Source organism: Cygnus atratus, chromosome 2 (assembly GCF_013377495.2).
Source record: "Cygnus atratus isolate AKBS03 ecotype Queensland, Australia chromosome 2, CAtr_DNAZoo_HiC_assembly, whole genome shotgun sequence".
In the NCBI taxonomy this organism is placed as follows: domain Eukaryota; kingdom Metazoa; phylum Chordata; class Aves; order Anseriformes; family Anatidae; genus Cygnus; species Cygnus atratus.
The window spans coordinates 136,437,236-136,463,919 of record NC_066363.1 but is presented as its reverse complement, the minus strand read 5'-3'; the positions used below and the strand labels follow the sequence as shown (position 1 = coordinate 136,463,919).

The 26,684-nt window shown below is 44.1% G+C and overlaps 1 protein-coding gene across 5 annotated transcripts; it reads right to left on the bottom strand.

The window, feature by feature from the left end:
- Positions 1 to 256: 256 nt before the first annotated feature.
- Positions 257 to 21,005, bottom strand: PLEKHF2 (pleckstrin homology and FYVE domain containing 2). 5 transcript variants are annotated; one of them, XM_050708927.1, is made up of 4 exons: positions 20,643 to 20,688; positions 6,430 to 6,548; positions 5,243 to 5,416; positions 257 to 3,672 (listed from the first exon to the last, which is right to left on the bottom strand). In XM_050708927.1, exon 4 carries the CDS (start codon positions 3,656 to 3,658, stop codon positions 2,909 to 2,911), a length of 750 nt encoding a protein of 249 aa, XP_050564884.1. In that variant the 5' UTR covers positions 3,659 to 3,672; positions 5,243 to 5,416; positions 6,430 to 6,548; positions 20,643 to 20,688; the 3' UTR covers positions 257 to 2,908. The 5 variants fall into 5 exon arrangements, with proteins under 5 accessions (XP_050564884.1, XP_050564885.1, XP_035402149.1 ...); XM_050708928.1 differs by lacking the exons at positions 5,243 to 5,416; positions 6,430 to 6,548; positions 20,643 to 20,688 and adding an exon at positions 20,870 to 21,005; XM_035546256.2 differs by lacking the exons at positions 5,243 to 5,416; positions 6,430 to 6,548 and having other exon boundaries at positions 20,643 to 20,757.
- Between the last annotated feature and the right edge of the window lie 5,679 nt (positions 21,006 to 26,684).

The following is a 26,684-nucleotide window of genomic DNA, read 5'->3' as shown; positions in this document are numbered from 1 at the left end:
TGAAACACACTTGGGTTTTGCCATCCTTCTTTTAAAGTTATGCAGATGCATAACTTGCTTCTAAATCCATAACTACACTTACTTAAAGTGCATCTTAAATCTCATCCAGCATGCATATTTACCCCCATCTTGCTAATAATCCCTCCTGAAAATGAATGCGCCTGTTGGTTTTTATCTTGACAAGTGTTTTTTAAAAACTGCTCTACTTTCTTTCACCCTCAAAGGCCCACGGTTAAAGAAAATTAAACACATAGGCTTGAAGCTACACCATATATTTGTAAATAAAATAATTTGACAGAACAAGATTACAAAGTACGAAGTGAGCCCTTTCATGAGTTTGTAAGTACAAGAGAAGTTAACGTTACGTCTGATGTAAAACTTGTAAAGTTTTAAGCAAATACCACCGAGGGATATGAGTATTACCATAGAACACGGCTTTTTTTTAATACTTTCTCAAAAAGCTTGGACCGCACACATCAGTTTCAAATGAAAAATCCCCCCATACACACACACGCAAACATTGGTTTGGTTACAGCTTCAGGGATCAGTGCGGCACAGTGCAAGTTCCATTCACAGACAAAAAAAAAAGATATTCGAAACAGGTACAAGAATATTCTGCAAAATATAGAACGTGATCCAACTCCTGACCCCCAAAAAGTGCTGGGAAAAGCACAACACGGAGAAACACTGGGAAAAATACACAAAAAAAGGTGGACCCTTTAACAAGTTAGTATTTGACAGCGTAAGAAAGGAAAACAATTGAATCGGGAAGAACATTTTTGTTAGTCACTAGAACGTATGTACAAGGGAAGCTCACGTTTCGATTCTGTACAGAAACTGAAGCTGACAAGTCTCCATTCCTGAAACTTAAACGTTTTGAGCAAGAGAGGTACAACAAATAAGCACTATTAATTGAAAGCATCTTCTCAGAATAGCCCATTTTCCCATTCTGCAGGTCATCATCCCCCTGTCTTTCAAGGAATGAGCACATGTAATTACCTATTTCAGCCAGGCTTTGAGTATGTACAGTTGTATATTGCTTATCTGGTAATTTTACAGAATCTTCCTGGTCCCTAGTCTCTATCAGAAAGCATTCCCCCCCCCCCTTTTGATGTTTATTTCAAAGCAGATCAAATCCTCTTCAGTGCTTTTTTAAAAAGTTATTTTCAGAAATTGCCCAAGCTAAAAATATTCCCGTGATTTTCACCTGAAGCAACGTATTGCAGCCTATTAACGCAGAGTGCCTCCCTAAAGATGCTAAGTGCATCTTTAGCTCCTAGAAATCTGAGTGCTACGGCTTTGAAGTGCTCAGCTATTTTATTTCTTTTAAATGACTGACATTTACAGTGTACAGAATGGGAGACTAGTGCAATATGCAGCATTGATTGTTTATTCAATAAATATTTATCCCAATTATCGCCATCCAAGGCGAACAGTGCAGAAATTGTCACTTAAAGATATACCAAAGTTTAACAATTTTTTTTGTATAAAGTCAGTTGCTACTATATTCATACAGCTATTTCAGAGATTTTTTTCCCCTTCAAAATTGACGCTACCATTATAAAAATACAAAAAAACATAGCATTTGGGGGGCTTAACACATCTTTGCAAGTCTAACTCTTACATTTATATAAGAACATGACATTTCAGTATTCAAGAACTTGCTAAGAGTAAAAATGAGTACTATGGTAGAGACATTTTCTGCACTATTATAGTTCTTAAATATATCTTTCTTGGTCCTGGGTACACATTTAGAATGAAATAACTTGCATCTCACATTTATCCTGAGGTCAGCTGTGTAAAAAGGACAGCCAATTTTATACAGATATTTGCAGGCTTGTTTGTTCAAAATTTGAGGTTATTTTTAAGCAAGCCAATAAAATTTGCGAAGAAAAAAAGTGAAAGAACTCTCACCCATGTTTTAAGAAACTAGTTAGTGTTGCGTTTGGGAAGTATCTCCAAAAATATATAAGCTATCACAGCAAAATGCTAAATCACCCCACTAAAATCTCTGTATGCATTTGCCAAATTTTAAACTGCTCTGAAAAGAAAACGTTGATATCCCTGTGAAAAGTCACCCTCAGCTTCTCATCTCCAGATCCCAACCCACGATGTGGCCCCTCCGGAGAGAACCCCACCGAAGGCCGGGGGCATCTGCAGCGTCTTCGGGTCTGCCTGGACGGGTGAGGACGTGTGATCCAGGTCTGTGTCACCCACTGTGGGTACGCAGCTGTGACCTGTTGAAAGCTCCACTTTGAACACAGCAGTTATTTTCAATAGCACCAACGATCTCTCAGATACCAGCATCAGGTGAATACAGACAACACGGAATAGGTTTCTATTCTTCCTGAATCAGCAAAAGTGTTACAAGGCACTGCTTGGTGTAGGAAGTCATAAATAAGAGCAAAACAAGACAATTTCCAAGCGTGGTGACATTCAGGTTTGTACTCACGTCACATTTCAACTCATCATACGCCACGGTTAGAAGAACCGGATGGTCTACGGGATTAACCAAAACATCGCTGTTCTGTGCATGCTTACCATTTTCCTCCCCATATCCAAAACACTCATGTAACAACATATCAATAGGAAACATTAGGAAGTACAGGTTGTGAAATTAAGAAAGTATTTTTAACTTTCCAATCTTCCATTAAGTCTAACCTAGACATAACTCAAGTATGAGAGGTTGGAAAATGATCTGATTGCAAGTCTATCCCTGCAGAGGAGTGAAAAACCTATTGTCTAGAGAGTTCATAGATTGAGGCACATCGCAGTTGAAGATATTCAGGCATATTTTATGGCTAGAACAGGATTTTTCTGGGGAGCCTAACTACAGGCTTCCCCAAAAGCAGCTCCATATGGTCTGAAACACAAAATTGCAACACATGGAAAAAAAAACGTTTGGTCCTTAATCGCTACTGTCTTCATCATCATCATCATCAGATGCATCATTTAAAGAAGATTTAGGCGACTGGCTGTAGGAGTCTGACCTAGTCGACTGACAAGCAGTCATCTCCCCAGTAGAAAGAAGATCGTAGCAGAAGTCGCAAATCCGCACAGGCTTGGAAGACTGGCTTGGGAGAAGAAATCTCTTTTCAGAGCAAGGCCCACACACGACGAAGCCGCACTTGCGACAGTGGTGGCGACGGTTGACGGGCGTGAATTTTGCTTTCTGACAGCGCATGCAGACGGTGGCTTCCGAGTCTGGCACCCAGACAGCGGCATGTTCGTTACTAGGAGTCTTCCCGCTCTTGGAAAGCAGATCAGAAACGCACTTGTTTATGTGGTTCATCCACTCGGACTTCTCCGTAGCGGTGGCAGCGTAAACCGCGAAAGACTTGGTCGGCGTCTTGATAAGCCACCCATTCCGCAAGTCTCCTTCGTCCTGGATGGAATCAATAGTGACGTTTTCCAACGGGATTATGTGCTGCTTATTGTATTTCTTCTTCTGGATGACGATGTTGCCGTAAACAAGAATGTCATTGAACAGGAAGAACTGCCTCGCTTTGGGCTTCTTCCTACACAGCTTCGTTAAGACTCCCTCTCCGATCAGGACGCGACCAGGGATAGTCAGAGGCTGGCCGGCTGCTCCAAAGCAGTTTTCCACGATACTTATTCTTCTAGTGTTTGCCTCGCTGTTTGCCAAGCGATCCACCATCTTTCACAAGTATCCTAAAATCAGAAGAAAAAAAAAAGGAAAAAAGTTGGTTGTTAGAACAGGGCTGAGTCAACAGCAGCCCTCCACAAGGAAGGCGCCAACCCCGCGTTTCTTAAAATATCGAACAGAACCCACCGGCTCGCAGGCGCTGACTCGGACTAGATTTAAATAAGTATTAACTCCTAAGAATTTTTAGCAACTGATTAGTCCTTTTTAGAAGCAAAAATGTTCCATCCAGCTGACAGCTATCTTTATCGCACAGACAGCACCTACAGCGCTGCTCTTGGGAGCTTCTGGCAACGGACTAGGAGGCTTCCCCTCTAGTCAGGCTGCCGCGAGCTGGTTTAGTGCTCGCCTCTTGCCTTGAACCACGTCTACGTCCCTCCCGATTATGCGACGCACACAGGCCGAGCACCACGCAAGACAAGTCCTGCAGCTCTCAGCTGCTCCTGAGAAGCAGCGAGTGACCTGCGCTGGCTGAAAGTTTAAGGCAGGAAGGCTTTATATGTCAGGAAGTGCTGATAAGATAAGCTGCAGAATAATACGTTCCGATTATGGATTAAAACCACCCCCTCGTCCTTCCCCTAGCAGCACACAAGATCTTCTCGTGTAAGGGTAAGACATTAAAGCACCCAAAGGCGAACCGAAAATAAGAAGCTGCTGTAGTGATTCATACCTCTGCAACCAACTCTTCAACCTATCTTTTACTCGGAGCTTCCCAAGTAGAAATCGAAAAAAGGCAACTCCTGCCAGTCAGTTTCAGCCGAGAAAGCTGAAGATCCTTGCGAGCACAACCAGGACCCCAAGCTGCGTGCTCCACACAGCTGTGGGAGAGCTGGCTGGGGTGAGTCCCAACAGCAGACCTTTCTCTAGGTGGCCAGAAGACAGCTCTCCTGCTTCATCCTTTTCAGCTACTACAGGGGTGATGCTCACCACACCCTTCAGTAGGATCCACATCCTGACACAGGCTCGAAGGAGGGAGCGGTAGCAAACATCCCACTAGCATTAACCCGCACTTCCCAAAACACCACCAGTTATGGAGTCCTCCACGTTCACCTACCTTTGCTTTCAGATTTACACTGCCTGCCTTCTCTACAGGATCAGCCTTTAGAGGAAACGAGGCCTTGATGCTGCTCAGACTAGCGTAACACTCATCACCTCAATCTTCTTCCTATAAATTAGAGCTCCCCTACAGAATAGTGGTAAAAATTCTCCTCGGCACAGAAATTCATTTGCGGAGAAATCTCTCATCAGGCCTCATCTCAGTAAGTGTGCCGCCCTTACTCAAATTACACAAATCCACAGTTAAATGAGATTAAAAATTAACTTCTACGTTACTGCTTTGAGAGTTGAATTAGTTCTCTGAAAAACGATTTAAATGAACGCACTAAAACAGTTTCACGAGTGGACTTACTCAGCTCTAGCTGAGCTGACCATTTTTAAGCTCTGCACATTACATCATCTTGTACCAAAGTCTAACACTGAAAACAGGAAAATCTATTCGAGATGTCACCCAGCACTTCTGCTGAACCTTTCCTTACCTGCCTCACAGCTTTAGTTACAGTATTTCAGTATTGCACTAACCAGTTTCATGCCTTGAGAGAGGAATTACAAATCCACCTAACGTGAAATTTATTTTGATCTGCAGAAAGTCCGGGAAAATCACAAACAGGCTGATAGAAAAAGGGTTGAAGAAATGTAATTGTGCTGCATCAAGGCACACAGACAAGTACAATTTCCACCAGGTATGAGCCAAACCTAAAAGACAGACAGACAGAAAATAAAAGGAGGAAAAGAAAAATATGTGATCTCCACTGCCCTGTCTAGTGCCTTCCCATTTGATCAGTTAAGCTTAGTGCTAGGAAAATATTTTTTAAGCCATCTTTGCTGCAAATCACACATTTGTTTTTGGTCTTCAACCAGAATAACCGCCTCGATCTTCTTTATTAAGTGTTGTGAGTGCTGAAATGCTTGTTGCTCATCTCTGAGGAAGAGACGGGGAGTCCGAGGGGAAGGAAAAAAAACAAACCAAAGCAACCCCAGGTGATTTCAATCTCCTTCCCCAGACACATTTTTCCAAACTGGTTATTCCTGTTCCTCTTTTCAAAGCTTTGACCATCGCTCTCTTAAAGAGAGGTGCCTAAATCCCTGCATCCTTTTGCAGCACTGAGTTTAATGAGATGCAGCTCGACTTTCCTTCCATGGCGATGCTCCGTTGTGCCACGGAGTGCAGGGAGATCTGGGAGGTGCTCAGCCAGGGCCTGGCTTAAACTGGTGAGTGAACAGAAGTATTACAGTCAATATTAGTAGAATTACGCCCCCGCAACCCCCAAAATAACAAAGGACTCAAATTACATCAATTTTTTATTTTTTTTGGAAATGACATCTATCAGGCATACCCAAATATACCTTTCAAATGACACCTCATTTCTTTCAAGCGCTCCAAGCACCAAAACTAGCTTGCAACTACCTACCACTGCCAGCATTTGGGAGGAATTTTAAATGAGGTTTTGGGGTAAGTGATGGGCATCTCTTCTACTACGCCCCGATGTAACGCGGCAGTGCAGAAGCGTGCTGGCTGCCCCGACCCTCAGCCTCTATCTACCACGGAGAAAGTGCTAAGGAGGGAGCGAAGGTGAGGACACACAAGGCTTTCTGGTTTGTTTGCTGTTGGCTCAAAGAAAAAAAAAAAAAAAGAAAAAAAACAACAACAAATTCAGCACAGACCAGGGTTTGGAATGAGGGATGGTGGCACAGCCACTCCTACCTACCTACCACCACCCCTCCCGAGGGATCCAGTGCCGAAGCTGAGGCAACAGCCACCTGGGTCTGGCACAGCGAGGAGTCGCTCAGGGGGTCAGGCAGAAGTTATTCAGCTGTCCCACGGCCCCTGCGAAGTGGAAATCTGTCAGCAGGGTGCAAAGGACGCAGACCGGAGGAATACACTCTGCCGCTACCACGAATCGGCGTGCACTACTAAGCTCGCATTTTCAGATGCTTTACCCGCAGATTACAACAAGCTAAGTGCTCTCGCTAGTCCACGGGGGAGGAAAAAATCTGAAACGAAAACCCACCCACATCCATACCGCTGAGTTTCACTGGGGCAGGCTGCCGGTGTGAAATTACAGCGACACTCGGCGCCCTGCAGCTCGGCGCTCGCTGCCAGTAAAGAGCGAACTCGGTTCAAGGTCACCGCGCAAGTTTTCAAAATACAAGTCCCTGGGAGGAGAACAGAGGGGGAGAAGAGGCTAAAGGTTTTAATTAAATGTTCCCTAGGACGACCTAGGAGAAAACAGCTCTACCCGGGAGTGTTTAATAATCATCGTGGCTCCAAACCAAGGCACATGACTCCTGACTTGTGCTGCAGACCGTGCTTTCGGCTGGCTGTTGAAGTAACCACTTCCTAGGCTTCGTGCGAGAATTTTGGGCAAGTTAAGGACTATTATGACAAAAAGATTAATGAATACATACTTGCATCTCTTCTAGATCAAAGCTTTCTTCTATAGTGTTCAACTAATTCTTGCCTCGCAGCCTCAGCTAAGGTAATAAAAGCCACGGGCTGCTGGTGGATCACTCTGCCTTCTTCCAAGGCACGAATTGTCCACACTGAAGGACACTTTAAAGTGTCCTGAAAAAAGTGTCCACACTGAAGGACATTTTAAAATAAAATTATGAGAAAAATGTCAGAGTGCTTAAGTCTTTAGATAGAAGGAAAAATTTTAAATCCTTCTGAAATCCTACGTACGCTAATGCTCATTTACCTCCACTAGTGCTTTCTGAGAAAGGAAGTAAGTTCAGAAATGGACAAAATGCCTGAAGGAAGGGACTTGTGATTAGAAAGAATAATCCAAGTTGCAAAAAACAGACTAGGAATACAAAAGAGAAGCTATCCCCAAGTCACAAGAACTCAAATTAGAAGAGGCACGGCTCTTCTTGCCATGAGCAGGCAGACCAAGGAAATGTTAAACGAAGAGACTGTCCGGCCATCCTTTCACATTTCTGGTAAGTAAAACGCAGTGGAACTTTTGACCCCAAGATGTTGCGGTTCAAAAGCTATGCAAAGTTATTCCTTACCAGTCTTTTGAAATTACAGCTTCTTCTCTTCAAGCGTATTCAGATAAAACTGTAGAAGATAACAGATCGTACCCTGGAGCTGGGTGGCAACGCCGTCTTCTCTGCCATCTAAACCACCTTCTGTACTTTCTTCTGAAGTTTCCACTCTTGGCTGCTAGGAGAAGCAGCTACTGGGTTACGGCCCTCAAGATCTGATCAAACACTGCAACCCTCAAGTGATGGCGAACTGCTGGAAGCATGCCCCAGATCTTCCCCAAAGCGAATGCGGAATAAAAAAAAAAAAAAAAAAAAGAACCACAGGCTTCAACGTGGCAGGCTGGAGAAACCCACTTGAGGGGCGAGCAGAAGCGTTTCATACACAGCATCCACAAACTGAGGCTACAGAGTCAGAAACCTCAAACCTGGTTGTTGAGATTTTTACCAAGTTTGGCTCGTTTCACAGTTTGTGCATACAAACTGCCCCAAGTCCCCAAGCCCTTAAACAAGGGCTCAGCTCGTCTATGAGGTTGATCAGCCCATCGCAGCAGATTCCTTTTCTGCATACAGACTGAACACTACTCAAAAATAAACAGATCCCCATCCCTGAAAAGTTAGCTACCTAAAACATGCAACTTAAAGGTGATAAATTATTTCATGACACCAAGTCTCTACCCCACTACCTTACGCAGAACTCCTTGACACCAAGTATTTTCTACTTTTTCTTTTTTACTTTTACTTTTTGCTCCCAAGAAGCTTCTATAGAAATAACAACTCTGTATCGAGATCTTATCTCCCTATTTTACTCTGGTTTTACATCCACATCATACCAGTGAGAATAATCGTTGTACAAGTGATCAGCGGTGGGCATTCCTCAAACCTACGGAGAACCAGCAAGTTATCCACTTGCCTAACACCGCAAACACTCAGGATGTCAGTAACGTCAATAAATACACGGTGCTCCCGACAACTACAGAGTATTGTCACTGTACACTGAACAAGTCACTCTGCACATAAATGTTTCTTTTTGCCACCGTATCCTGGTGATCAACCCGATTTTTCCAAACTCTGCACTTCTACAGATTTTATTTAAAGCAGGAGAATGTTTACTTTACGTGCTAGCTCTGCTGTTGATAGAGGCTAGACTAAACCGCATGGAAGAACAGCTGTACTCGAAGACAGATATAAAGAGTCAACTAAAAAATAAAGCAACAGCAACCCTGCCTGAACGACACTGCCATCTCAGCAGCTGACAGATCGCCACAAAGCAGAAGCAGAGATAACACCCCGGCAGTGATTGGAGGGGAGAAACGAGGTGAAAAAAAGACATTCTGTCTTAGTGATGTGGGTTGCAGGCAGCTCGGCACAAAGCCATTTCCTCACCCCAGCTCGGTGTGTGCTCCCATCGTGACCAGCACCGCCTGCGAGACAGGCGCCAAAGGTGCACAGGAGAGCCCAAATTCCCCAGTTTCTTCAGCAAAACTGCAGCACCAGCAGAGCTTCACTGCTTTCTGGCCCGGGCAAGACCAAGTCCCATCTAGCAGGCAGCCCCTGCTAACAAGCATTAATTAATAAGCAACTCATTTTTAACATTATTTTCCCTCACGGTTCCTTGAAGGGAGGAAAATGCTACCAGCCTTCCCGTAATTGCCAGTTCACCTGTCATTATCTTTACAATTAGCAATTAAGCTGTTAACAGTTAGATTTAACACATTGCAGTAACGCAGACCAGGCGGTGTAGATTTTTCAGAGTCGTGGTATCAGGATGCAGGCAGCTCGTTCGTTACTACCTATGTACGTTCACAGTTCAGGCAACAGCTTTGAAGGAAGGGGGGAAAAAAAAAAAAGTGTATTTAAGCTGCTGGAAAGGCTACAAGAGCTCAAGACTAACCACACAAAGGCCTGTCTTGTCCTGAAGCAGCAGCGGATTCTGGATGTTTCCAAGCCTGTTTCAGTAACACAAGTCCCATAAATAAATTTCACTAACCACGGTATCTGGTCACACCACCTGAACGGATGAAATGGGACCAGAGCAAGCTGGACGGTAATGTAGGTGCTGCTGCAGCGAAGCAAATGCTGGGAATCAAAAAAAGAGAAAATTCAGGAACAGAGGAATACAAAAGGCACAGAATAAAGAAAGAAAAGGTAGAAACAGATCTAAATGAAGGCACATAATACCTTGCCACCTGATAAACATTAAACTTCTAATAGTTACCCAGTTGTCATACAAAGCCCTGGTCCTCACAACTGCGTTTGTGCACACGGGCAGCGTCAGCAACTGCGTTCCCCCTGCACGTTCAGATCTAACCCACTTTCTTCCTTGCCTAAGGAGGACGTGCATGCTTTGTAATGAAAGTTTTTGCTTAGGGCCACTTAACAAAATAACTTTTAAGACAAAGGAGAGAGTTAAAAGGTTTTATCATGTCTGACTCCACAACTCGAAGGCTCGGAATAGAGATTTCAAACAGGACTCCATCCTGTTTTAGTATAGTTAATCACACAAGCTAAACATACGTGAAAGGTACAGAAGTTCAATAAAGCTTTTACAAACCAGAAACAAGTGAAGTGCAAGCCTAGGAAAGACAAGGACTTATCTGCAAACCAGGTATCTAATCTGCATTAAACGACTGATTTGTAAGGAGACTCCTCTCTTGGATCAGAGGAAGATCACCCCTTCCTCAAGAGCAGTTCATCAGGCACAATCAGCCTCTTGGCGTGTATTCATGTTGCCCATGCCTTTTAGTAACAGGTTTCAAATAATCTTTATTATACACTACGTTTGCATGTCATACAAACATGAGCCTTCAGCTCTCCTCTTGCACTTCGTCCATGCAAGGAAGACGCTCTAATTTGACTTACAGTTGAATAAACACAAACACAAAGATTAAGTTACCTAAAACCCTCATACAAACCTATGATTTAAAGCTCTGCCACGGTAATTCTGTGTCTTTGTGGACAAGCTTTTGGCTATGAAGGCAGGTCAGGACTGTAACAAAGTACTCTAATCTCCAGTAACATTACTTGTAGTGTTCTTAAGAACAACACTTGACTCTTTGCACTACTGCCAAGAAAAACACAATAGACATTTTTGATGTGCAACCTGATTTTTAAGGAAATCTAACAATTTCTACTGCTTTGAAAATAGATCTGTTGGAAAAAAATAGCTGAGCTAAACACAGGCACAGCAGATATTCCACATTTCTGATATAGCACAGAAGAGAAATCAGCATAAATCTTACTTTGGCCTCACCGGTTCCACCTCCTACACAGTCTCCTTCAACACATACAAAAAAGGATGATGCCATCACTTGTCCCAAATGTTTCACTGTGTCATCTTTGTTGGCAAAACGCAGCTTTCTGTGCACTTAGCTCTAATAGCTGCAATCAGATTCCAAGCGCTCACGCACGAACCAGCACTGCCTGTCAACAGCCATAAAGGTAACCATAAAGAGCTGGATTAATGATATAGAAATACCAGGAAGACAGACTTACTAAAATAAAGAAATAAAGTTTAAACGTGTAGAATAAAACGATGAGGAAAATGAAGTTTTAAGCATCCATGAGGGCATTCATGAATGCTTTAGTATTTCATTCTGTATTGTACAGTTACTTAAATACAGCCATGACGACTTTATTTTAATTAAATATTCCAACTACTCTCCATTTGATTTTTATAAAAACAGTAAAAAGACCAATTTTACAATACATAAAGCCATGTGAATTTAGAAGAAGTTTCACACCCCAAAAAATGTTACGTTGAGAGGAGAAAGGAGTATGACAAACACTTTCTAAAGGTCTTTACCGCTGCTAAACACTGACAAGTAGCAACCTCGTGCCTGTACCATGCTGGGGCTGGCTGTCCTGGATGCTATTTAAAACATCAGACAACTGCAGCTTAAAGCCCAATCCATGTTTCTAACAAGCAATTCCCTTCACAAAAGCGTTCCTAAAGCCGTTGCGTTTTGCAAACCGCCTTGCTATCAACACTGTCAGCAGCCGGTGAGGATGCAGATAACCTGCTGGTATCAAAGACATGAGTATCAAGAAGGACAAAAAGCTCTATCGTGACACTGCAAAGAAGTAAAAAGGAGCAAGAGATTCAAGAGTCTATTTCATGGTAGAGATGACAGCAGGAAACAAGGCCCCTCTGAAGTTCTTCTGGGACCCCTCTGAAGTTCTTCGGGGTAATCTGTATCCAGAATCGCTTCTGACTAAGCTGGTTTATGACCGCAGCGTTTAGAAAGGTCCCGGTAGCAGGACTTGACTGACAGAGAAAAATACAAACCTTTCCTTAAGGTAATGTATGCTGTTGCCTCCTTGCACCATTTTTTCCACACTCTTATTAATTATCTCTATCAAATAAAATCAAAAAAAAAAAAAAAGAAGCAGGCTAAAACACCGCACAGTGCGCCACTTGTGAATACTCTGCCTTGCCCACGTTTTAGCACTCTCTGAATTAATTCCCAGTTGAGCACTTAGTCAAAGTACTAGCCCAAAGACAACGTGAAAGCAAATCCATTTGTCTGGTCAGATGTCACCATAAGCCTACAGTTACCATAATTTACCATTATAACCCAGGCAGATCTGTTCTGGTGGGTTTGTTTTTTAAACTCCTGCAAATGACTGCCACAAGCCTAGTCCCACCAAAACTCCTCTTAAGGGTGCAGGCCATAGCAGTCCCTATTTTACCCACCTAACATCTTGCAGTTCAGTAACTTTTTCAGTACATTGCAGTTGATCTTAACGTACTCTAACTTACAAGGAAGGCCTGCCACTTCCTTTTAATTCACCTGTTGTGCAAGAATTGTTCGTGGAATGTAAATGTGTTTAAATGAAGAAAACCAAAAAACTTTATTGTCAAACCTGCACGACAAGCGCTTTACCCTTAAAATTTACAATAGCCGTTATCCCACTGAGCAAAGAAAGGCCAATGAAATGTTGATGATGGAGGCTGTTTTGAGGTAGATCTTTCAAAATATGCAGCCTCACGTTCCCCAGCCCACTGCCAAGCTTGTTTGGATATGGGAAGTTATTTTTAGCAAAAGACTCTTCCTACCTGTCCTGCCAAGCAGCATACACATTAGCACAGCGGGAGCAGAGCGATGCTCTTTCACTGTCCAAGCTGCTCTGCTGAAAGTTTGCTTGCATGCTGCCAGAAATGCTGCATGCAGGCAAAAGCAAGCATTGATTTTAATGCTCCAGAACTGGATTCTGCACATCAGCTTCAAATATGGGTTAGTGTTTAACAGAATAAACTTCAACAGGAACAGAAAAACAAACAAACAAACAAAAAAACCCACTGATTTAGCTTCCTCGTAAAGAGATGTGCAAAATGAGTCGTAATGCAAAATGACCACAGGGGAGGCAAAAGGAAAAATATGCAAGAGGAAGAGGGCTTTAACCCATTAAAAACACAGATTGCTGTGTCCCAAAGCTGTTCCCACGGCTCTCTCCCTCTAAGTCACAACAACTCTCTTGACACAACTCCCAAGACCATTTATCAGCGTGTTTTGGTCACAAGAAAAAAAAAAAAAAGCATCAGAGTGCTTCAGCCCTGCTCCTCTGCAGAGCCAAACAAGGTTACCACGGGATTCCTTGCCTGGGAAAGCAGGGGCAGGGTGCTGAGCAGGGCGCTGGAAGCTGGTGCTGGCTCACGGGAGCTAAAAGCCAGGCGTAAACCACAGCAAGGGGGGAGAAGGGACCTCGCTGCCAAAGCCGAGGAGCAGATTTCTTGTGAGAGATCCAGCTTTTTCATGAGATCAGCTGCTTATTACCACCGTCGGGCTGCTTTCTATAACAAACCGTGGTAGCTGATAGTGTTTTTGTCTCCTGGCGCTCCAAGTTGCTGCTGGAAAGAAGCAGGCATTTCTCCATCCCCGCCTGGCAGCCTGGGGTCAGAGCAGGAACAGGAGCAGCTCCCTAAACTCCACTCCTCTCCCTTTTTCGCAGCCCTTACTCGGGAAACCCTTCCCTTACCCGTCTGCTGACGAGCTGAGCGTTCCCCTTATCCATGCAGTTTTGCACGGCTCTGCACTGCACTGGTGGAACACGGTGCTGCTCGCCAAACCGCTGCTGTTGAAGAAGTCGGAAAACTCTCAACGCCTTTCAAGCTGCGAAGGAAGAGGTTTCCACGCGCACTTGCATGGAACAGGTATACGAAAAAACAGCTGTGTATATACACATGCACCTTTATAAATTAAAAAATAAAACTAAAAAAATAACAATAACGAAAACAAAACGCAAATCAAATCTCTGCTCTCAAGGGAAAATACCCAACTATTTCAATTTTCCATTCACATGTAGCTAAGAGTACTCGCAGTGGTTAGCAAACTGCATCCTTCATCTTACCCAAAGCACTTGGAACACAATCCAGAACACTGATTCAAAAATAAGGAGTTTACACAGATCTCGAGCCCAAAACGTCCGAGCTCCTCCCAAAAACCTCCACGACTCTGAGGAGCTAGCAGCAACCCGGAGGAACAGCAGCCAGACCACCAGCTCCGAATCGTGCCAGGAGAGCGAAAGGGAGACGAGATGGGGGACAGGGAATTGGTGTGCAGCAGGGCTAGCCAGCAACGTGGCATCCACAAATGCTACCTCGCTCAAATGGGCACGGGCCATGAAAAATATAAACTGAGAGGATCAGACCAATTTCAGTACAAGCTACATTGTGCCTTAAGCTTCCTCAAATCAGCCTATGAAGAGAATGCACAGCGTCAGCCCACCTGTTATTTAAATTACTTTGGGATGGCAGGGGAGGAGGGACATAGAATTATTAGTACAGAAAAAAATACATCCAGTTATAGCAGCTCGGCAAGAAGCATTGCCAAATCCGTGTTACAAGCCGCTCTTCAAAATCAGATCCGTTTTGCAGTAGAACAAGGTACACTTACTGTGTTTAGATGTACGCGTGCAGACACCTCCACACATCACACGCAAATGTTATACAGGGTGTAACTTCTTCTTAAGGAAGCCCTTTTACCCCATGCTTCATGTCAGACATTAGCTAGGCTATCTCTCAAAGTGAAAAAGAGGATTTGGTCTTCGGTGACTGAAACACACAGTATTTGCCAGCACATTTAATCTACAGGCACGGGACACGTACCGGAGCACGGCCGATGCTCGGGCTAGGAACAGCACCTCCCAGGTGCCAGCGCACCTGCACGTTTCAGCTCTCAGAGCACCTGTACATGCAAACGGGCTTCCTCAAGCTATTCCTCAAGCTTCCTCAAGTATTTCGTTTTTCCTTCCCTTACAAACACACACCTCTGACGCTGACAGCTGGTTTCGCTCAGGATTGCGCCTCTTTACTATGCAGAGGTCTATAAAACTGCCATCGTCTTGTTTACTTCCAGCACCAGCATGAGGGGAAGTTCCTCGGTGTAAACAGCAGCCCAGTAAGGGCTGGACTACCTGTAACTGCGTACAGCATGGCCAGGCTACAGAAATAGTCAACAAGTAGTCAAAGCTAGGTAACAGGCATTAACTTCTTACAAATAACTACAATGCAAAAGGACTAGCTTTTTTAAAACACAGCTGGCTAAAAGCTCTCCCACAATTCACAAGCACAGAAGTATAACCACAACCTCACTATTTCACCTTTTATTGTATCAGTATTATTTTCACGTGCATGTGTCCTTTAAAAATTCAGATACCCTAATTCAGGAAAGAAAAAGCTGCGTGATAAAGAGGTTTCTTTACCAGTTCGGTAATTCCAAGCATTTCCATGGAAGCAAACAGGACACGAGCCAGGCAACAACACTCATCCTCCTTCTCCGACCAGGCAGAACCACCTTAACCTTCTGCTGCTCTTGACTCTTGGAGAAATGCAGGAACTTTCACTTTAGGAAACAACCCCAATACTATATTATGTTGCAGGAATAGTTTTAGGTGGCCTGGCAACTGACCACTGCCTAGCATGGTCAGATGCAGCACGTTTTCAGTATTACAGTAGGAAAACAAACATACTTAGTTTCTGAGAATTCTGAAATCTAATTGTTTTTTTCTCTAAAAAGAGCCAAACCAGCCCGCCAAGAGCAGACTACAGAGAAGTACGACTTTACCTTCAGGTAAGTATTAGCAGAGAATCTCCTCACTACCATTTACACATCCTGATAGGAATTGGCTCAGAGAAACAGCTCGAGCCACAGCAGTTGCATGCACAGGGACTTCGTCAGGCTGCAACCCAACTGACCCAGCAGAAAGCCGTCAGCAGAAACAAGGGGCTCACACGTAGCCGAAACACAGCGTGGGGCTCAGAATCAAAGCACAGGTTTAATTACAGCTTGCTTTAGTAGGACGCCTGATGACACAGGGGTGCTGGAATCGTGCACCCGTCACTGCTGCCCTCCGGCAGTATTTAAAATGCACAAGCCACGCGTTGCGTTGCTCTTTCACGCTCAAGGGACATTAAGGCCTTTTTTATACTGAACACTGCTACCTGGCTACAGACAGTAAAGGTCTAGAAAACCAGCATCTGACAGCCATCTGCAAAAGCCAGAAGGAAAGCCTTAAGAAAAAGAGGAAAAGCTTCAGTTCAGCCACAACCTGTGTGTGAGAGGGGCAGTTCGTTCACCTCCCTGCTACTAACCCTGGTCAGAATTTGGGGGGGAAAAAAAGCAACACGCGCACTCACTGCCAAGCACAGCTTTCCAAAGAGAAGTACGCTGAAAACCAGCCTCAGAAGTTTCCCGTTATCAACTGTTGACAGCTAAGTCTGGTGAAATTTTATGGAGGGGAAAAAAAAAAAAAGAGGGGGTGTGGGAAAAGGGGTGGGAGTCAGTTCCTGAAAAGTTCCTGGAAGAGCCCTGTAATCACAAAGGGTTACTGCACATGGCCTTCTTGGGAAGTGCACTCGCTAGCCTTTTTCCTTTTTCCATCTTGTCAAACGTGCTTGAGGCATGTTCAAGTTCCACAGACAGCCCTTGGAGCATCAGCACAAGGCCGTGATCTCGGGGTCTGCTCACGCCTGGGCTCTCAGGCCCTTACTGCTGCATCAGAGGTGACAGGATCTGGAAGAAACTGAGATCTGCGCAAACACTGGCGCTGAAGTTAACAGTTCACAGTTCTGAGAAAGATGCTATCTGATGACTCGAAGAGCAGCGCGTACGGCACCCTCTTTAATATTAAATTTGCATTAGCAAGTTAAGCGTACACTTCAGAAATGCAAATGCCACAGCCGCCGCCGTAATTTTTCATTTTGCAGAAGGCATGCCAAGTACTTGAAGCAAAAAGGTTACCTCTAGATGACGTGCTTGGGGTACACGAGGCAGCTAGCAAAAGGCAAAGTGGCAACGCGAAAGGCAGAGGTCAGACATCACAGCCCCCCCGACCTGTTTGAATCTGTAAAACTTCTCAGGAGATTGCATCGCAACACAGCAGCTAACTGCTTGCATGTCATCTTCTTACATTCGGGAACAGCACCGGGAGGGGGAGTTGAGGGACGATGCTAGTGTATTTGAAATCCTGAAGCTTCAACTCTTTTTCCTTCTTTTACATTTACTCAAAACGCCTAAATCCCGCTATGTTACGTACACAATATTCTTAACGCTGCTTAATATAAAACAGCGAAATGAAAAGGGGAAAAGACTCTCTAAAATATTTTTTAAATCCTTAAATTGTTCATCATGACAACAAATTTGGCAACAAAATAAGTTTCGTTGCATCCACAGCAGCAGCACTCTTACCTATTTATGCAATCTTAGAAAACCCAAGTAAACTTATTAGGGCATTTTTGACTATGTAAGATTAAAACATCATGCTGAAAGATACACGAAAAACACTCTTCTGTTCAGTAACACTTACGCACAATATTTCCTTTTATAAAAGGAGAATCATCGTCCAACAGCTCTCAGGCCAGCAACTTCTCATGCAAGCAGACCCATTCATTTCAACAGCACTGATCATGTGGCTAAGAATGTGCAGGACTACTTGCTAACACAGTTGTCATCACAGCTTATAGTTTTTGACAACGCTAAAATAATCTTTAGTATGACAAGCATGTTCTACCACACCTATACGCAGAGTATTTTTTTTCTTCCCCTCTCAACTGTAAAAACGAGTGCTCCACTAAATCATGAAAACAAAAAGTTGTTCTACAACAGCAAACTCTGCGTTTGCTGCACAGGGAGAAAGTTTTAAGTATACAGCTCTACTTCAAAAAGTGCATTTTTGCACCTTGTTTATTCTCTTTTGGAACAATCCCCAGATGATCACACTTCATCACATCACTGAATTAATCCATGAGAGCAGTAAAACGTGCATACATAAGCATTACCTATCATTAAAGAAGCACATAAATTCAGTGGAATGGTAAGCTTGAATATTAGCAGAGCTTGGAACAAGTCACAACTGTACTTTAAGCACTTAAAGCAGTACAGAGCAAGGTTTAATTCCTTAATACAGAAATCAAGAACAAGTCAACTAACTCCCTTACCTAAAAAAATCTGAGAACCTTATCCATAGTTAGCTCCAGGGCTCCCCTATTTGACATCACCCATTGATAAATGGCCTTTACAAATAAAAAATTTGCCTGCCATTTCCTTGACCAATACTTCTCAAGTTCTAGCTTACAGACATTCTTCCAGAAAATGCTGTCTGCAAGTATAAAAACCTCAGCTTCACCTCATCTACATGCCATAATTCGACCCTGAGCTTTCACTTTATGATCCAACTCTCTTTGGTGAGGACAAATCACCAAAAATGCTACGAACGTAGCAAAAATAGCATCTGTACCCTGTCTGCAAACAGCATCATGGCTCCATCAGACTGACTTGGCTCTTCTTGGCACGGTGAGATGGACACACCAACGTCCACTGTATCTCGCCTCACTTCAACCTGCAGTTCCCTCATCTTTACTGCTCTGACTGCAGAGAGAAGAAACCTTCCTGCATCCACTAACCACGGTGGTGGAACCTAAAAGTCACAGTGCCATCTGAATAGAATGATTTCAGTTCTTGCATCGAATAAATATTTAAATTATGTATATGAATTATATTCATTTGTATTTAATAATATCATTTTAGAGATTATAATTTTTGTAAACTTGTACTTCAGGATGTTAAGGGCAAATCTTGTTAGTCCAGGGACAGATGTAATACTGAAATTTAAGATTGTAATTTAAGGAAAACAGAATGCAGTTCTTGCTAAAGAATAATTTCAACACTGTATGTAACGAAAACTTGTGTCTAGGTGAAAAGACACTGCCCTGTTTCTTTCTGGACGACACGACAGAGGAAACCAATCCAGCTTCCTCAGCTCCAAGTTTCTACTCACTGGTTTTCATTTAGCATTTCAGGGACTTCCTCAATGTGGTTTCCTACACAGAACTAAACTCACAACCACTCCAAAAGCCACATGGCCTAGCTGCATTCAGAAGCAAGAATTTGGGACTCATGCTTACAAATGCTTCACTTCTGCTGCATTTTGGACACCCCTGGATGCCATTTTGAACAAAAGCAGCACGGCCCTAGAACATCTGGGAAAGTGTTATTTGTAAATGTCATGTAAATCAGCTCAGTTTGTTAATTACATTGGGATTTCTCACCGGATTAGTCAACAGTATTCAGATTATAGTTTAAATGTAAAAATACTGCCTTCTGTGCTAAAGAGCTGACTCCTTTCCTCATGTTTTGAGTGCATACAAAGCAAATCTACAGTCCTCCGAATTGATCGCACCGTCATCCTTTAAATACTTCCCTTCTTTCAGACAGCCATTCCTAAACTAACTCAAAGCATGCAATTCTTAAAACTGAAACCTGCGCTCTTAGTTCTCCTTACTTCAGGCAGCAAAGAGGAATTAGCAGTCTCGGTTCTGAAATCCCTTCCAGTTCTGAGGGCTTGATTTCAGACTCGCTTCATCTGCTGCACCAACCCTAAGGTGTCAGGCACTTCGAGACCTCAACTACAGCCTGCCCCGCACTGTCAGCACTGCCCTCAGCTCCATCCCAAGGCAGGGGACGCTCCGTGGCTGCTGAAGGCAGCTCTGGCTGTCGAGAGCTACGGTACCGACGCTTAATGTCAAAACTTGAGTCACAAGCCATTCTCCTCAGGGGGAACGAACTAGGTGCCAGGATGCACCGCACGGCAGGCTAATTCCTTGTCTTCTCGTCAGGGTGAGTAGTTTAGCCGTTTATACACAGCAGTGCCTGGGCACGCAGCGTTTCAAAGGAGGCGAGAGGGAAAACAGGCGGCTGCCTTTCCCTGCACCGCTTTCAGGCGACAGCTTACACTTCTCGCTCCGCGCCGAGAGGAGCGAATCCAGCGGGCAGCAAACACCCCGTGCTGACAGATGCACCGCCCGCAGTTTCACAGCTTTTTTTGGGGTGGGGGGACACACAGCCTCAAATACTTTTAGGCAAAGGGGTTTATTTAGGGCCACGCGTGGACACAGCGCTGGGCTAGGCCCCGGGGCAGCCGCCGCCGCCCCGCGTCCCCATGCGGGCAGCGCGTCAGTAGCCGAGGAGTTCAAGGCACTTATGTAACACCTCGAGGCTGGCTGTTGTTTGTTGTCATGTTTTTTTATTTAATTTTCCCTTTTAGAGGCGAACTGCTTTCAGATAGCCTCACGGCGCGGCGGGACAAACGAGCGCCCACCGCTGCCCGCAACTTTCCCGCAGCTCCTTCTTTATTCCCTCCTTCATTCCCTCAATCCTTTCTTCATTCCCTCCTTCTTTTCTTCATCCCCTCCTCCATTCCCCCCGCCCCAGCCCCTCGCTGCCGAGCGGGGCCGGCGCCCCCTCCCGCCGGGGCAGCTCCCCCGCCGCCCGGCAGCGCCGGCTCCCAACATGGCCGCGGAGCAGCGGCCGGAGCTCCAGGAGGGAACGGCTCCGCCAGCAAAGTTTCCCTCCCTCTCTCCCCGCCCGCTCCCGGCGGCCGAGCACCGAGCTGGACGAGCCGCCGGACTCCTCGCTGCCCCCCTCCCCGCGATGCTCACCCGGCTCCGCTCCGGCTGCAGCCGCCGCCGCCGCCGCCGCCACCCGGCCCCGCCGCGCTCTCCCCGCACCGCCGCGGTCATGCAACCGCCGGGGCCGGCCTCCGGGACACCGCCCGCGCTGGGCGGCGCCGCCGCCATCTTGGGAGGAGCCAGGCGGGCGGGAAGGGCTGAAGCGACCCGTCGGTGGCGGGGTGTAGCGAGCCCTGAAGCCCGCTCGTTTCTCTCACCGAGGACCCCCGAGCTGCCGTTTCCCCTCGGTAAACGGCCACAGGTCCGTTTCCGACGAGGAAACGCTCTGCTGGGTCGCGAGCCTTCGGTTCTGTCGCTGTCGGGACAGGAACAGCTCGCCCCCCCCTCCTCAGCCCGCGGGTGCCCGCTCGTGGAAGGGGATTCTCGGGACACGAAAACATCGCTTTTGTCATGACTTTTTTTTTTTTCTTCAAAAACACGTTTCCGTGCCTTGCACGCCATCCAGGGTCAGGTGTCCGACGCTCCGGGCGTGATTTCCCAGCAGTGGGTGATGAGGGTTGTCACGTTTTGTCACATAAACATTTCAGAGCACACGGAAGGGAGTTCCCAGCTTGTTCTAGTTTGAAGAGCTGCCAATCGGCTTGGAAAAACTGTCCCTGGCTTGCTAAGCACAAATTGTACCAGAAACACTACCGAAGACCTAAATACAGAGGGAAGCAATAGCACAACACAATCATTTTGGCGTTAACTTTACGCTTGGTAGAAGAAAGGATCAGCGCCTCCTGTGATACCACAGAAGTCTGCAAAACATGGTCTGTTTATTAAATAAAGTTTCACTCGTGTGAAGTACAGCAGGGTTTCACATTACAGCTAATTATTGGGCAATAAGGCAGCTGGCTTTTCTGGGGAAAAAACAACAAAAAAAAAATTGGACATGCCCAAACCCTTCTGCATGGGTGTGTGACAGGCAGCATGGGCCGATGAAAAATACCACTACCACACATCCATACCAAACGTGTTGTTCAGCTCCGTTGTTCAGTGAGTGAATTTCCTACAGAACAAAACCAAGCAGGGGTACCAAAACAAAATCCCGTCTGGAAGTAACAAATCCGACCCCTTTCAGTGATTTCTGGAATTTTCAAAACATTCCCTGATGAAGAGCCAACAATCTGTAATATGGAGAGAGAGCCTGTTGTAGGAGACTTAAGTGTCCAGACAAAAAACCTATGAAAAGCCATTAGGGTCCTATGCAGAAAACAAATAATGGCTAGAAAACCAAGTGTGCATGAAAAACATTTTTATTAATGTTTTTCTTTTTTTTCTTAAGCCATATTGTGGTAAGTTTTTTAGCTCTGGTGTTGACTATGCAGTCCATCAGCTACAATTTTCTTTCCTACAGCCTTTTTGTAAAACATGGGAGTTTTCTTTTTCACTCCTCTCATTTCTTCACTCCTTTTTGGAATCTGTTTATTTTCATTTAGTCAAAAGATAGAAGGGAAAATAATAATAATGTTTAAACAGCTCCATAACGCCCCAAACAGACCACTCTGTTCTTGAAAATTAACAGCAGTCGTACTAAGCCCTGTTTGACATCTGCTTAACTTTGTGCCCTCTCCCAAACAGTGCCTACTAGTGGAGGCATAGGAAAAACAAGTGAAAATAGAGCAATTACGTACTTATCTCGAACTGAGCTTCGGGTAATAGAGGTAGCAATTAATACGCTCCTTAATAGATACCAAGTGATAACGTATCCTTAAATTTATCCTTAAATTCATCTAATTCATTTTTTTCAGCTTCATAAAATCACATACAAATGTATTTATTCTTTAAACGATCATTATTTGATTATTGAATTATTTGATTCAAAGTAAAATATGTTTAGTAATATAAAATTAATAATATGAAATGTATATATGATCTATAAACATATGCTACTAAAATTTCACTCCCATCTGTAGGAGCCGGCACACCCAATGCTTGTATTCTGAAAATAATCACTGCTTGCTAACCTTTGATCGGTTACTTCCTGGCAAACCCACCACAGCCAACTAATTGACCAGCCAGAGCCAAGGATGAACTGTGGAAACTTGCTGTTAATCATTTCTGAACACCTTGATCCTCTGAGTAGGATTCAGGTCAGCAGGTGGTTTAACTTCCATCGGGTCAAGGTGGGATTAGAATTGTACTCTTGCCATAAGAAAAAAATAAATAATGGCTCATAGCAAACTGACCACAGTTGCAATGGAAATAGCTGAGTGATAAATAAGGATTCGCACATCATTTTAATGGAGCTGTATTTGACATACATAAAATTGAAATATTATGGCTATTATTTTGCATGTAATGTTAATGAGAAGAGGCATTCAAAAGAAAATCAGTCTGATATCCTCAGATACAACTGCTTTTAAGCATTTCATTTTTAAAATAGACATCTGAATATGTGTGGTTTTTTTTCTGTGAAAGAGCACAACATTTGTCTCTTTCATATATTATAAGCAGTGTCCAGTGAAATAGGACCATCTGTAATTGTGCATCTTTTAAAAATAATTTCATCAAGTTTACATTAACAACTTGGAGTTCTGCACATTAGACATCTTTTTTTCAAAAGCTGTTAGAATTACATAAACCACTGTTGCTTACTGAAGACCTTGCACCACTGTGTTACTGTAAGAGCCAGTATCTGTACATGTACAATAGAAACTAAACTTGGGGATTCAAATTCAAAACCTCAGATTGATTCCCAACTTCTCTCAGTTAAAATTGCTTAAATGTGTTCTGTAAATTTAACCAGCCCCCAGCTGTGAACTGGAATTCAGATGGATATCTGTAATTTTTGGTCTGTTTTTGCTTGAGCTATTTCCATTTACATATATTACAAGCATTTTACACCTTAACCTACCCTAGAAGCCACAAAGTGCAAACAGATCAGTTATTTCTGAACTGAGATCAAGATACACTCCAATGTAATGCTTTTTCTTTCTGCCCCTCTGCTGTACTCACCACACAGATGAGACACAGCAATAACCATTTAACACTGTATCTTAACAAATAACAGAGCCACAAAGGCTCGAGCCAAGTTCATTTTCTGACGCATCGTCTCTCTTGACACTGTTAACAGAAAGGGACCGCTGTTTTTGAAACAATAAGAGTTTCTGACTGTTGCTCACCATCTGTGTATTCAAAATCTCTTCGGAACTTGAAAGCAATTTCTGATCAGTCAAGGGAAAAGTAACAAAATCCATCGTTTGTTTTCATACGATGAGAATTCGTAACGAAGAGGGCACACTCACACGCCAAAGGTATGAAAGAATTTGGAAAAGTAGAAGCCATAACAACTGATGCCTTTCGCTAATGTTTAGAACTTAATATAAACACAGAACTTTTCATTTTTTTGGTGTTCGTCCCATCTGTTCCGAATGGCATTCTTTTTCCTCAGTTTACGCAGCCAAACTGCTAGCCAGTGGCCTGAGAAGAAAGGGCTCAGAAGCTGAACCAGAAGTAACTCTTTGTTTCCTAGGGATCAATGTCTTTCATTCTGAACTGGCAAATATTCATGTTATTTTTTATGCCAGCTTTCATTAAATAACCTGTCACGCTAAATTCTAAACTTGCACTGTTGAAATCAAAAGACTGTTCGCCACCCCTTTTAAGAAATTAACCTGTTAAGACAGATTTTTAAGGGGAAACCTTCAGCGAGTCCTAAGTTTTGTATTTTCTGGCTTTCCAAGTGCCACGAAGGCACAGCATTTTTGCAGTTCAAGTGTATCTTAGTAAAAGTTTAGACTATATGATTTGTAAGTATACAAATCACATGAATTTGTCAGGAGTCTGGCTCTGTGAAGTGTTCTGCAAAACACTGAAGGAATCCGGTCCCGTGCGTTCATTTCTGAATAAACCATACGCTGAAATTTGGAATTCCATCCTTAAGGTGTCCTGCTCAGAGCTATGGTTTAAGAGGCTGAACTCCTCTTTGTGTTCTGCCTGGACAGAAGCAAGCGGTGAAGAAAGCGTGGATAGCTTGTAGGGTGCTTTTACATCTCCTGACATTAGAAGACAACATATGTTATGCTGTATTCAAATCTTTGTTGTTTTTTTTTTAAGCAGTGATAACAGTGTCTGACCGTGGGCTGGCAGGGAAGGAGTTTCAGACCTCATCCCTGCAGCAACGCTTCGCAGTAAAGCTTTCCAGCAGACTGAGGCGCAGATCCCGATCTCAAAAGCACATAAACACCTAATTCCCAGTCTCAGGAGCGGACGGCAGAGCTCAGCGCTCTCTTCTTGGAAGCGGCGAACGCAACCACGAGGCCCGTACAGGCACACTCCCTCTCACCTCTTTCCAAATGAACTGCGAATCCCGCGCTGCATCGTGGAGCAACGCCAATGCAAGAAGCTGAGTCGCACGGAGTTGCCTCTGTACATCTCCAGCAGCTTCGGGCTGGCTGAGACCTGGTGAATAAGGCACCCTCCTGCATGGTGAGGGCTTGAAAGTGCTACCAGCTAAGAGAGGAGCTGGTTGAGGTCTCCGTTTCTGGGACAGCCTTGAAGGACCACAGCCGTATGCTGTGAAAGCCCAGCCATGCTCTTAGGTCCTCAGCTTGCTTAGGGGCTCCAGAGGACGCAGTATATGCAGAGCCTGCATGATGTGGAAATGAGATAAAGCTCACTGGGACAGCTCCGAGTCTACCCAGACACAGCTCCAGGCACCACGACAACTTTAAAGGTAAGGGGCTGCAGAGATCAGGGGCAGCTGTTGAGCAGCAGCTACTTGCATCGTGGTTTTAGACGTATGGGGTGAATTCCTGCTCTGCCACACATTAGTCGCTTATGTCCTTCACTTACACTACACAAAAAGCTTATTATTTGCAGGCAAGCAGATTTCACACAGCTTCTGCGGCTACAGCTCAGACCTCTAATTTCTGAAAATTGCATCCATCATTAGCCCCCTTACATGTTGCCACCTTCGGCTCAGCTCCCCTGGGGAGGTTTTTGGTTTTGGTTTTTTAAAGTTAGAGTGAAAATATCTGGGGGCAGTTGACTGAACCTGGGAATCTCACAGATTTGCACAGGGGGAAAACAGCCACTAACCTTTGTTGTGCTGTTTTGGTGAGGAGAGAGAGACCAGACTTCTAAAGCACGATGCCACATGCAAGCACTTTGTTGAGGGAACGTGGTCTTTGTGACACTGAAGAAGGCTGACAGTGATAGCTTAACTATTTTTCCTTCCCCCTCATTTAATTTTATGCTTATTTAAGCATGGCAATCTAAATAGGCATGGATGCTCTAAACCCCAGTGTTTTGCTCTGCCTGCAGTATCTAAAGAAGGTGTGAAATTACAAAATCTAAGCTTTCACGCTTCAGCCTTAACTGATTACATGCAGTAATAAGTCAAGAAACAGCATCTAGATACGCTCTGGCAAAACTAAACACACACTCTGATCTTTTAAGAGTTTGGAGGGGGTTGTTTTGTTTTTTAGACTATAAACTGAGAGAAGTCTAAACAATCTCCCCAGCCCAGCCCCAACATTTTGGCTTTGATTCTCCAGAGCACGGTGATTCTGATGTAGGAAACAGTAGGAGATGCCTTTGCATACAAAATTTCCCCTCCCTATTAAAGCCCCTCTCCTGCTGGCACAGATTAGAGACCAAAGTAGTAGCAGGCAGCAAACATGACAGTCTCTTTATATATATTGCTCCACTGACAGCGTTACTTAAAACATCCTTTATGTTCCTTTCAAATAATCCCAGAGAATAGCTGTAAACCCAAAATGGACAGCAAAAACCGAGTACTTCTTACCACCTTCCTAAACTATAGCAATAATAAATTCCAAATCTCTGACGATAAAAAATAACTTATTTCACGTTACATACTTGTAACAGGGGTAACTGGATGCTATAGCTACAGTTGATTCTGCTCGTAGATGCACTGCAACTTTAGTTTCTTCCCAAGGTCCCTTTCAGCCCTGTTCTCACGAGGCTGTACTCAGTATCAAAATGAAATCATAATCAAGATGTTTGAATAACAGATCTGTATGGCCACCTAACCTAATTTGTTCCAACTAAGACCCTGCCAAC